This window comes from Peromyscus maniculatus, chromosome 1 (assembly GCF_049852395.1).
Source record: "Peromyscus maniculatus bairdii isolate BWxNUB_F1_BW_parent chromosome 1, HU_Pman_BW_mat_3.1, whole genome shotgun sequence".
Classification (NCBI taxonomy): Eukaryota; Metazoa; Chordata; class Mammalia; order Rodentia; family Cricetidae; genus Peromyscus; species Peromyscus maniculatus.
In genome coordinates this window covers 189,330,984-189,343,116 of record NC_134852.1, presented here as the reverse complement: position 1 = coordinate 189,343,116, position 12,133 = coordinate 189,330,984, and the positions used below count along the sequence as shown (strand labels likewise).

At 43.2% G+C, this 12,133-nt stretch overlaps 1 protein-coding gene across 16 annotated transcripts in view; it reads left to right on the top strand.

Annotated features, from left to right (window-relative positions):
- Cpeb3 (cytoplasmic polyadenylation element binding protein 3) overlaps positions 1-12,133 on the top strand; it is a 188,642-nt gene that overhangs the window by 130,687 nt on the left and 45,822 nt on the right. For all 16 annotated transcript variants that reach the window (XM_042262928.2, XM_076562899.1, XM_042262950.2 and 13 more), the window contains one exon: positions 300-389. In XM_042262928.2, coding sequence (XP_042118862.2) covers positions 300-389 — 90 coding nt within the window. The remainder of the gene's footprint in view (positions 1-299; positions 390-12,133) is intronic.

The window sequence follows — 12,133 nt, the reverse complement described above, 5'->3', positions numbered from 1 at the left end:
GATCACCTGGCTAGTATTAGATTTTCTTATTAAGTTTATTGGTAATAAAAGGAAAGGAATTAGAGTTAGAAACATTTTTCGTGGTTAGAAGCTAATAACCAATTGTATTAATGTGTAATGGCATTTCACTTTGCAGATTTTACTTTTGTAGAGATACTTCAGAAAAGCTCTAAAAAGAAAATAAATGCAAAAGGAGGGGGTTCCTCAAAACATTTTTAAAGTAAAAAGATATATTTTATGTTTCTTATGATTGCAGGTTTCTTTTTTCCATTTTGCTAAATTCCTTCTTTGTTTTACAGATGAGATCACTGCCAGCTTCCGCAGGTTTGGACCTCTCGTGGTAGACTGGCCTCATAAAGCAGAGAGCAAGTCGTACTTCCCTCCTAAAGGTAATGACTCAAGACATCACCCTGTCTGTCAGAGGCTAGGCCGCCTGACAGCTCCATATGAGGCATTCGTACAAGTCTTGAAATAGCTGTTGATACCTTTCCCTAAGTAAAATAACACTGATCACCATTATGTGTAAGGGAATGGAATACAGGGCTTCATGCATGCTAGGAAAACACTCTACCAGTGAGCTTTTTCTCCTGCACTGAATGTTTGAGACATGGTCTGGCTTTGAACTCTATGTGTATCTGAGGATAACCTTGAACTCCTTAGGTGGTATGATTACAGGTACGTGCCAGCATAACTGGCTATGAGTCTAAAGTTCTTAATTGCATTGTATTAGTCTCATTTAGAAATAAGGATATCACAGAGGTAAACATATTCAGGATGGTCTTTAAAGATGAGTGAAGTCAGAACCTTAACCATATTTGAGCTGAGTAACTGGTGATCTCAAATATGGACTATGAACAAACAACCTGCATGGTATTCATGTTCCACACCTTGATGGACAACTATTAATCTTCCTAAATTTTATCTGAGGATATGATTATGTCTTCATGTGCTCTCTTATGCTTAAACAAGAAATTGCACATAGAATACTTTGCGTAGTACCCAGGTATCACTGAGGGCTCATTTGTTTGAGCAAAGGAGTAGTTTTCATGGTTGGTTTGGTTTTTTTTATTGTTTGTTTGTTTTTGGTTTGTTTGTTTTAGTGTTTGAAACAGGGTTTCTCTGTATAGCCCTGGCTGTTCTGGAACTAGCTCTGTAGACCAGACTGTTCTTAAGATCACAAAGATCTGCCTGCCTCTGCCTCCCAAGTGCACCACCACCACCAGGCTTCATGGTTAGTTTTGTAGAGAAGTTAGGAAGATCTAGGATACTAGCAGTGAGAATAGGGAGAAAGAGATCACTGGTTCCAGCGATGGAGCGTCATGATGACAGGAGCTTTGATGGCAGCAGGGTGTATTACAATTCCTTCCACTAAATGGTAGACTGATGGCATTGTTGGCCAGAGGGAACACCAAGTTGGTATGTTGGTGATTTGATGTAGCGTTGATCTGTCCTTATATCTGAACAGGCACAGGCACTTGGTTTATAGTCAGGCCTTTGGGAGCAGAGACAGGTTGGAGACACATGTGTCTTGACTCATCTTTTTGAGAAGGGAGAGGAAAATGAACAAATAAATAGATTTTATAGTAATAGTTACTAAGATCATGAAATAGAGATGGCTGTGGCCTTCTTGTCAAATACTTGGTATTATAAGTAATACCCAGTAAGAGTGATGGAGTGATAGAACCAGAGCAAAACTGCAGCTTTCCCTGAGCAGTGAGCATGATGGTGCCTCCTGAGCAGAACTTACCGTCAACATCTTTTTGTTTCCTTGTAGGCTTTATGCCTGTGTGTGCACTCATGTGAGCATGTGTGTACGCGTGTGTATGGTATATATGCATGCATGCATACAGGGCTGGGAGTACAGCAGCTAAGATGCAGTCTTGTGTTCACATTTTGATCTCTTGTCCCCACAAGTGTCCAATGGCTTTTGGTGGCTGCCTCACCTATTCCACGCCTAATTTCTTTGCTTGCTGGCCACTTAGACCATTAGTAATAATACTTATATTTATGTATTCTTGCCTGTGCCCCTTTTCTTTCAAGTTGTTTTCTTTAGGCTAAATTAGAAGCTACTTAACTAGAGATGAAAATCTTAATGACTCCGGATTTGATGTCACATGGCTTCCCAAAGCAATCTCTTTGTGAAGTTTATGCTAATTTGGACAGCTGCAGCAAGTTTCCTCTTGAGTTCCCAATCAGATAAATGGTGCATTGCTGCTGTGAACTCACCTTTTTGCTTCTTTGTTTGGTATATAATGGACCTCTGCAGAAGCCAGGGGCCACACTGGTCTGAATCACCTGCCTGAGACGGTTCATCGTTTTTTCCCTAAGACCCAGTTGGCCAAATCTTGGTTGCCTTCTGCCATCCCTGCTTATCTTTGCGTCTCAATGAGGGAGCTCAGGGTGACCTTGATGTCCTGATTTTCTTTAGTACTTGCATTACAGATATACTCCACTTTGCCCAGCCCTGCTGTCCCTTGAACTGGACAGCAAAGTCCTCCTAGAGCAATGGGACTTCTTTTTGTCTCATTTTCCCCCAGATTTCTGAATGGGATGTTCCCTTTCTCCCTCAGGTCTCTGCTCAGATGTCACCTTGACTACAACAGCTGTCTGTCTTGACTTCTGTATCTAAAGTAGCTGCCCCTAAGCCCTCCACTCCCCTTCTCCTCATATTTCTTTCTTACCTTCAAGTTACTTTTCTTTGAAGTCCCTGTTTCTGTTTTCCAAACGTGAGTGTAAAAGCGGGGAGATCCTTCCTGCCTAGTTCACTGCTTTGCACCAAGCACCTTCATGCCTGGTACATTTTCCCTTGAATATTTTTTAGATGAATGAACCACAGCTTTGCGAGTTGATGAACAGGCTCATTACTTGCTCAGAGAGTAGAAGTCCATCAGGTTCTAGAAGCATCTTTTCATTAGTGCACATAGCTTTTATTAGACTGGCTTGAACCTGAGAGATCAGTAGTTAATATTATTTTACCTGGGAAATAAAGGAAGAGATTTTTTTCATTCATTTTTGCTTAGAAGAGATGTACTTTGACTATATAATCTGATAAATTATGTTCTTTCTAAAGCTATAATTCATATAGAAATTAGTAATTTAAACTGTGAGACTCAATATACATTTTCATAGCTGCTTGAAGACCAAAGCAGTCCTTGTCTTTTTCTGAACCCTTGTGCTCTGTCATTCTCACATAAGCTCAAATATTTCCAAAGAGATTTCTTGGGCTTGGAGCAGGTCTGAGTTGCTTTTTATCTATAGTTTAGCTATAAGACTCTGCCTCCTTGGTGATACCTCGCTGTTTATGTATCTGGATGAGCTGCTTTGTAGTGAAGTTTTAGACTGGACAGATCACAGATGCTCCAGTGCTACCTCAGTGCAGGGTGTGGCTGTAAGTGACAAGAGGATCTAAGAGAAGAGGAGCTTTGATGTGAGCAGGTGCCATGGAGGCTGTAGTAGGGTGGCAGGCGGCTGAGATGTGGACATGGGGAGCTAACTCTCCACTGCTGTCTTCCGCCGTGAGTCAGCTCAAATGTTTCCGTATTTCTAGTTGAATTCCAGAGGGGGAATGTGATTAGTCCAGTTTGTATTTTAAGACTTAGCTATAACGTAAGTTATCCTCAAGGTAGAGCCCTGGATTCCTTAACTGCTTAATAAAGGAACAGCTCGCTTGTACTTCCTGGAGCCCAGGGCTGAATGTCACATCCAGGAAGATAACTTGGCACAGCAAACTTAGTGAGAGATGTTTAGTGTACCCCCTTGCAGTGTCTCGGGGAGAATGCCTCCCCACCCTGGACTGTCTGTCCTGGTTCTGCAGGAGGCATCTGCTCCGGAGACTGCTATAATCTTACCCCTTGGTGGGGGGATGGGGGGAGCCTGAGGAGCCATGCAGAGGATGGAGCCATGGAGAGCAGCTGAACTCCTGGTGTTGGCAGAGGCTTCCGGGGCAAGCATGGCAATAGCCAGTCTCAGAGGTTGGGCAGGAGATGCCTCCGACACCCTCCAGTGATGAAGAAGGATACAATTCACAGTTTCCTTGGGCAGCTGGTGCTGGCTTTGTCAAGCCAGGGTGTAGGTCCAGGGCATGCCAGGTAAACAAGAGTAGAACCAGGTACTCAGCAAATACAGGATGACCCAGGTGTTGACTCCCTTCCACTGTCAGAAAAGCATGTGCGTCTTTTGTTTTAGCATATATTTTTATCCTATTTTATGTGTGGGGGTATTTGTCCACATGTGTGTCTGTGCATGTATGTCCACGCATGACGTGTGTGCCTAGTGCCAGGAGGCCAGACAGTTGTCAGCTATCATGTGGGTACTTAGAATCAAACGCAAGCCCCCTGGAAAGAGCAGCTGGTGCTCTTTAGCACAGAGCCATCTCTCGAGCACCAAAAGCATGTGCTTCTGAGTGGCTGTTTGAGCTGCCAGCCCAGGGCTTTTCTGTGCTATCAAGCTGGCTTACCTGCTGACCTTGAGATAAGGCATGCAGTTGTGATGGTTTATGTAACACGGCCATGGTTTGTGAGCCTGGCAGAAGGCAGGCCACGTGGATTCAGACCCACTTTGAGCCAGCCAGCTAAAGAGGTAACTGTTTGAGGGACAAGACAGGGGCAGCACAGGATGTTGGGGAGCTGTAGTAGGCTGGACTGTAGCACCTATTTCATTTTTTGTTGGTTTGTCTAAAATCTGATTTTGGAAAGAACGGTTTGCAAACGTCACATTTATTTTTCCCCCTTGTAGGTAATTTGAATGGAAACAAGTCAGTGTTGCTCTTGTCTCAGATTCTAAGTTTTTTCACCCTCTGGGTTATGTAAACAGATCAGTTGAGAAGCCTAGTGGCTTTAGCATGTAGTTACTCTTTCACAGTCTATCATAAATAATTCGAGTAATATTCTTTTATTTTCCTTTCATAAATGTAGGTCTTGGCTGATAGTACTAACACTCTGGTGAATTTTGAATATATTTTAATATGTTATCTACTTGCAGTTTTCATTCCAGGGAGTGATTTTCTTGTGAAAGCATGGAAATTGCACTGTACTGTACTGAGATGGTTTTTGTCTTGTCCTGTTTAGACAGATGGAGCAGCTTCTATTTTTACGTTCGAGATCATAGTATATTCCCACTTAGACTGTTTTTATTAAACACCTGTCTTCTCAGCATTGTACGAAAGTCGAGCTGTGAATTTGGTTTGCATGAAGCATTTATAGCTTGGGGAACTGCACAGGAAGGAGAAGAGCTTTCGGAGCAGATAAGCCACAGGACCAAGCTTGAGCAACTCCAGAAATGAGAGACAGTGTACCAGGTCACAGTGGTACACGCTGTACCCAGGCAGAGGTGCTAGGAAAGGGCAGGCATGTGCTTAATCCAGGAAACTGTAAGGACTCCCATTGAGGACTTTGTTTGGAAAAGAGCACATTTCAGAAACCGAAATGAAATGCAAATTTGGCAGGTGACGAAGAGAGGGTGTTTTAGCTTCTTCTGGACTTGCTGACAGGGTTTAGATAGGACCAAGGCTGAAAGTGTGACCAAGACAGAGTAGATTGAGTAAAAGGACTGGAAATGGGAAACTGGAGCTGGGGAAATGGCTCAGTTGCTAAAGTACTTGCTGGGCAAGCATGAGGACCTGTTAGCTGTCTACAGAAACCACATAAAAAGGTCAGGCATGGCGGCAGACGCTTGTCATCCCGGCACGGGAAAGGTGGAGACAGGATTCCTAGGGCTTGCTGGGCAGCCTGCTTGGCCCAATCAGCACACTTCAGCCCAGGAAGAAGCCACCCAAAGTTGACCTCTGGCTTCCAAGCACACACGCACACACACACACGCACACGCACACGCACACACACACACACACATACGCGTGGGGAGAGGAGGAGGAGGGAAAGAGCTATGAGAAACTGATTAGAATTAGTGAACGCTGACAGTCAACTTGGGTTGTCTCTCAAATAGAGTAGGTGTCCATAGTCTTGAAGAGGAGAAACTGTCATAGAGAGAAAATGTGTCATCAGCAGAATCAAGAACTAATCTGAGGACATTAAACTCCAGAGGAAAGGAGAATTTAGAGTGTTAGACTTAGGCCTGAGACCACAACTGAGGGAAGTGTCTCTGGTAAAACATCTGACAGCTGTCTGAGGATGAGGGAAGAGCAACGAGTAGAGGACAGACGTCAGGCGTCCGGGCTCAGGAGAGGGGTGCCAACAAGTTCCTAGCTGGGTGACATTTAACACTAAGGAATTTAATCTCTGAACCTCACGGACTCATCTGAGCTAGTGCCTCAGGTTTTCCAGATTCCATGAGGCCGTGCACAAAAGCCCCAGCGCAAGTCTAAGCATTGTTAGGTGTGAAATAGCATGCACTCCATAAAAATGTAATACTTAGTAATAATCAAAATCACCCAACTGGTTTGCTCAGTTTCTTCCGCACTCCCTGGTTGCAGTTTTCCCTGCTCAGGTACTTATTAGAACTGACAGTGACTTGAACAGACAGAGTGGCAGACTTCACAAGGCCCTCATTGTACAGAGCACGCGTGGTTACATAAACAGAGCTTTAACCTAACTCTCCAGGTCACTGCCCCGGACTGCAGAAAGTACGTTGCCAGTCTTCATTCTGGGGGTGCTTCTCAGTCAACTTGTTTTCTTGTTCATTCCCAACCACTCCTGCCCTTCCCCACTCACAGCCAGCCCACAGAGAAGCAGTTATTGGTGTAGTGGGAAGCAGCAAATGGGCTGGGGCTAATGTGTGTCTCAGCTCTAGGTAGTAAAGAGAGACAAAGAAATCTGGTTCTGACTCCAAGGGGCATGTTTAGGAATCCCAGAACGTGAGCAAGTCCATTTGCAGAGCCGTGTGTTCATTGAGTGTGGGCTAATTTCTTCCCCTGGAGCCCTCCTGGTGTTTTCCCTGTGTGAGCATGAGGCCTGCCTCTGTGTTCAGAACGTGATTTCTCTATCAGCTCTTCCTTACTGAAAATAATCTCTCTTCTCTTTGAGGTTTAGTTTTTTTTAAAATGATTTATTTATTTTTATTTTACATGCATTGGTGTTTTGCCTGCATGTCTGTGTGAGGGTATCAGATCCCCTGGAACTGGAGTGAGCTGCCATGTGGGTGCTGGGAATTGAACCTGGGTCCTCTGGAAGATCAGCCAGTGCTCTTAACCACAGAGCCATCTCTCCACCTCGAAGTTCAGTTTTTAAGAATGTTTTTAAAACTGATACTTTAGCTTTTTAATGCACTATTTCTTATTTTTAAGGACTTAATGTTTTTTTTTTTCAATTTGTATGTATGTATATCACATGTGTGTACCTATGGAGGTTATTGGATCTCTGGAGCTGGAGTTACAGGTGACTGTGAGCCACCCTAGGTGCTGGGAACAGAACTCCAGTCCTCTGGAAGAACAGCAAGTGCTCTTACCTGCTGAGCCATCTCTCCATCCCCTAATATACTGTTTCTAGGTGAGAGTTCTCTACTTGCCCCCATGACCTCATTGCATATTAACGTATAATATAAGTTCCAGTACCTAGGGCACGTAAGAGTTCAAACCATTTTGGAGTTCAGGTTTTCAGTGTCCAACAGGAAGATAAAGGAGAGCCCTAGTTCTTCAGTGGTCTAGGCAGCAGTCAGGGACAGGTGGAATGATTGACATGCTCCAACTCCATGTTCTCACTCATGACTCACTTGCTCCTTTACACATGGGTCTGAATGTGGCCTGTCCATGCCATGGCCTGCTCCTCCCCGAACTTGGAATGGCCTTGCTTCTTGGAAAAATAGCCCTCTCCAGCTAGATCTGGCTTCCACTCTGGAAGTTCTCTGGCTTGGACAAATCTACTGCAGTGTTTCTTACTGGTGTTCTGTAGGACATACCTACAGCACCACACTTTACATGTTAATAGTCATTTATTTACATACTTATATACAGATGACGCAAATCTTAGTTTCTCCAGGGCAGGCTCCTTCTTTGCTGCTGTTCATCTTTGTAGAACCAATGCCTACCATCATGCTTTGCACCTCTTAGATATTTTTGGTTCTCTTGAAATTAATCCAAAGACAAACCTCCTGAGGCAAACCAGGTAAGTCTTCTGACCTGAAATTCAAGGTCAGAGAGAATCTTTGAAACAGACTGCTTGTGTCATTAAAAAAAAAAAAAAAATCAGAACACAGGAAGCTCAGGCTGAGGTGCCCTAGGAAGGTTGTGTGAGGTTGGGGAGCTTGGATTTTGTGAGGTGCGAGTTCTCTGCCCACCTACCCAAGGCTTGGGCCTATCTTTCCAGGGTTGCTCTGACTTGATCAGAAGCCTGTATGTTTGTTGGCCACCATTTTATGAATACAAACCCGGACATAGCCCCATACACGGGATTTTTTTTCTCATTTATGCCTATTACTTGAAACGTGTAAATCACCAATAACATTTTAAAGGAAGGTACAGGTCATGGGCAGTGGGTCAGCTGCTACAAGGGACCATTGCTTGGATTTAGGAAGTTTTCCTGGGCCACCAAGGCCTGGCAGCCATGGCCAGTTAGTTGCTGAGGATATCAACCAGCTGCTCTAGGCTATCTGATATTCCCAGTGAAAGAGCTGGAGTCTGAAACAGGCCAAAGCAGCAGTCCAGGCCGAGAGTAAATAGTACACAATGCCTGCAGAGACTAAAGACTTCAGGGCCAAGGAGTCTGCTGCCCTGAACCAGAGAGAGAGAGAGAGAGACCCAGAAGAAGATGGCCATTTCCAGACCTACTAATGTCAGAAAAGAGATGAGCTGTTGAAGGTTGTCATGGTCTTCGTATGTGACATCTGTCCAGAAATCCACAAAAGCAACTATACATAAATGGATAGAAGGACATGCCTGTTGTAAGGGGTGGCCTTGATGTCCTCATGGAATAGGGAGCCTCAGCAGAGCTTGAGTTCTGTTCTAGGGGCAGGCATTACGTTCAAGAGGAGCAAGTCTGGCCTTTGTGCAGACTCAATATGAATCTTTTAGCTTCATATTTCTTAGAGACTTAGCGAGTTTATGTTGTTTATTTTCCTATGTGTTCAGCTCTAGTACCATGTAAATCAATTCCTTGAAAAAGAGATTAAATAATTTCTTTCCATCTCTGTAAAGGCATTGTCTGTGAACAAGTAGTAAATAGCTCTTTGTAACTTGTGTAGCAGCCGCTGGCCTTAAAGCAGCCTGTTCTGACTTTGGGCCAGAGCAGTGAACACTAGGATTCCCAGGTGACAGGACTCAGGACCTTGCTGCTCATTCTCATGTAAAAGAAAAAAATGTTAAAGGCATGTCCTTAGTGACATTTTTATCTTGTTATTTTTAGATGAGACAGTGTTGATAATGGGTAACAATGTCCTTAGTGACATTTTTATCTTGTTATTTTTAGATGAGACAGTGTGATAATGGGTAACAAACTCTGAGAGTTTCCAGAGCTGGCTTAAGTTTTAACTCAATTCAGCCTCTAGCTTTGAATCTGAGAATGCCCGTAAATTCCTCATCTGTGAAACAGTGATCATGACAACTGTATTTACCCCATGAAGCCTGTGAGATGAGATGAGCCAACAAATATGCTACTTAGCCAAGTTCCTAGGATGTTTTGAACACCCAAGGCCTGGTAGTCACAATAGTAAGCTTGGTAATAATTGTATTTATATGGGGATCAAATACTTAAAGTTATAATATGAAAGCATATTTAAGACCTTAGGAAGCTTTGTGTTTAAAAAGCAACCAAGAACATTTTAGAGGTGATTCTTAGTATGTTCTCAGGCATTAAAAGAGAAAGTCCTTTTAATTAAATTTACCCTTCTAAAACCTAGGCAAATAAAATGGAATTGTGTCCTATGCCTTCCTGTTCGTTCTTCTTAAGGAAACTGCACTGCCAGTCCATGTTTGTCTAAAATCCTCCCGTGTTCCAGCCCTACTCTTCCAGTGGAAAGCTAGGAATTTCATTCTTACTACTCTGTATGGAACCCAGGATCTTGACAGTGGCAGTGGCCACAAGTTCCTCCAGGGCCCACCTCTCATCCTTTAGACTGGCTCTGAGCTGAGGCTTCCCGTTGTTCACCATGGCTTAGAACACCCACCCCCCCCCACCCCCCCACCCCCCCCCCACCCCCCCGCACACACACACACCTCATTCACCATTACTGAAACTGGAGGCATTTTATGAACTTGTGTCTGTTACTGGCTCAGAGCATAAGAGATAATGGAGAGACTTTTTGGCTAAAACAAAACAAAAAAATTCAAACTAATAGAACCTGCCATCAAACTTATGATTACAGAAACAATATTTATAGGTATAATTGGCTTTTATTAAAGGGTATGTATTAAAACCAGCAGATAAAACCATATCTGTTAATTCTCTCTTGGTGGAAATAGGTAATGATATTTGAAAGCAGGTATCTAGTCACTTTTTTGTTTGGTACTTATTCAGCCCATCAAGTAATTTTAACTAAGGCTTTTTTTCCATATCTAGAATACTTCCATTTATTGACCAAATAACTTTGTAAATGCCAAATAGAAAGTAGTACATATCATTCATTTGGATTCTAATTTTTATGAGGTCATATACAAGAGCTCAACTTTAATTTTAAACACATCATAAATAATTAAAAATGGGGGCTGGAGAGGTGGCTCAGTGGTTTAGAGCATTTGCTGTTCTTTCAGAGGACCCAAACTCTATTCCCAGAACCCACATCAGGAGGCTCACAACCACTTGTAACTCTCACTTCAGGGAATCCAACACCCCTGGCCTCCTCAGGCCCCTGCACTCATGTGCACCTACTCACATGCAGATACACATACCCATACATAATTCAAAATAATAAAAAATGCATGAAACCAAGTCAACATGTGTGTGGTCCCTTTTACAAGGCATCTTTACAAATATTATCTCACGGGTTAATATCACTGTAAGATGAAAAGGACAAATGTTTTCATCATTGTTTAGGGAAAAAAAGACATGAAGAGACTCAGAAATGTTTTTATTATTAAATTTCATGGTTCCACCACTTATGACCTCACACCAGCCACTTAATCAGTCCATACAATTCACTGAACTGTGAAACAGTTTAAAAAGGTACCTACTTCACAGGCCAGAAATGATGGAATGAGTGGGAAGCACAGAGCCTGTGTCCATGCATGGTCTCATCCAGGTCATTATTAACTGTTAGAAAATGTTAGGACTCACACCTCGATCCAGGCCTCCTGACTCCTAATCCAGAACTTTTCATCATTCCAGTGACCCATAGACATGATGGTCATAAAGGCAGTTCTCCTTTAATAAGAAAAGGGAGCTGGAAGAGAAGTATTTGGATCTCCTAGCACAATAAAATAAATGTTTGAGAGAGGCACTGATTATCAGAATTGGGTCACTATGCATTGTGTTCATGCATCAAATTATCATCATGTGGTACCACAAATTTGTATAATTATTATATGTCAATTTAAAATTATGTTGCAAGCAAGATGTAAAGGTCCATGCTTGTCCCATCTCTCCAGAAGCTGAAACAGGAAGATGTCCAGTTTGAGGCTAACCAGAGTTACACAACCAGTTCTCAGCCAGCCTGAAATAGTCAGACTCTGTCTCAACAAGGAAATCACATACACCACTTAAAACAAAACAAAACAAAACCCCCACCCCAGCTATGTTCATGGAAATACTTCCAATTAATATTGATATCTGCTGGTCAAAGTGAAGATCGTAAGTGGCTGTAACTACTCCCCGTAGATGGGACATCTATATCAAAATCATCCCCCCTCAACGCCAGGGCTCAGAGAACACCCATCCAGAAAGAATGTAAACGCCAAAGGCTGGCGAGGAGCACTGAACTGCTGTCTGTTGGGATATGGCGTGGCCATTGTGCTCATGAACTCTGCACAGCTTTGGTTACCTGCACACCTTGATAAGCCAGTCCAAATCCCAGCACAGACTAGGGAGGATCTCACAAAGTCCCACCCCTAGCTGGGGGTGGAAATTCAGTTTTCTTCAGGAGGATAGCCACTGCTATTTTGTCCTGCTTCAGTGGATGACCTCACACTTGTACACATATGGGCAGGCCTAACTGGACTCAGTGGGTTATGTAAAAGAAGAGGAGGAAGAGGAAGAAGGGAAGGAAGGGAGGAGAGGCAGGCAACTACCATTAAAACACATTGTATACAAATACG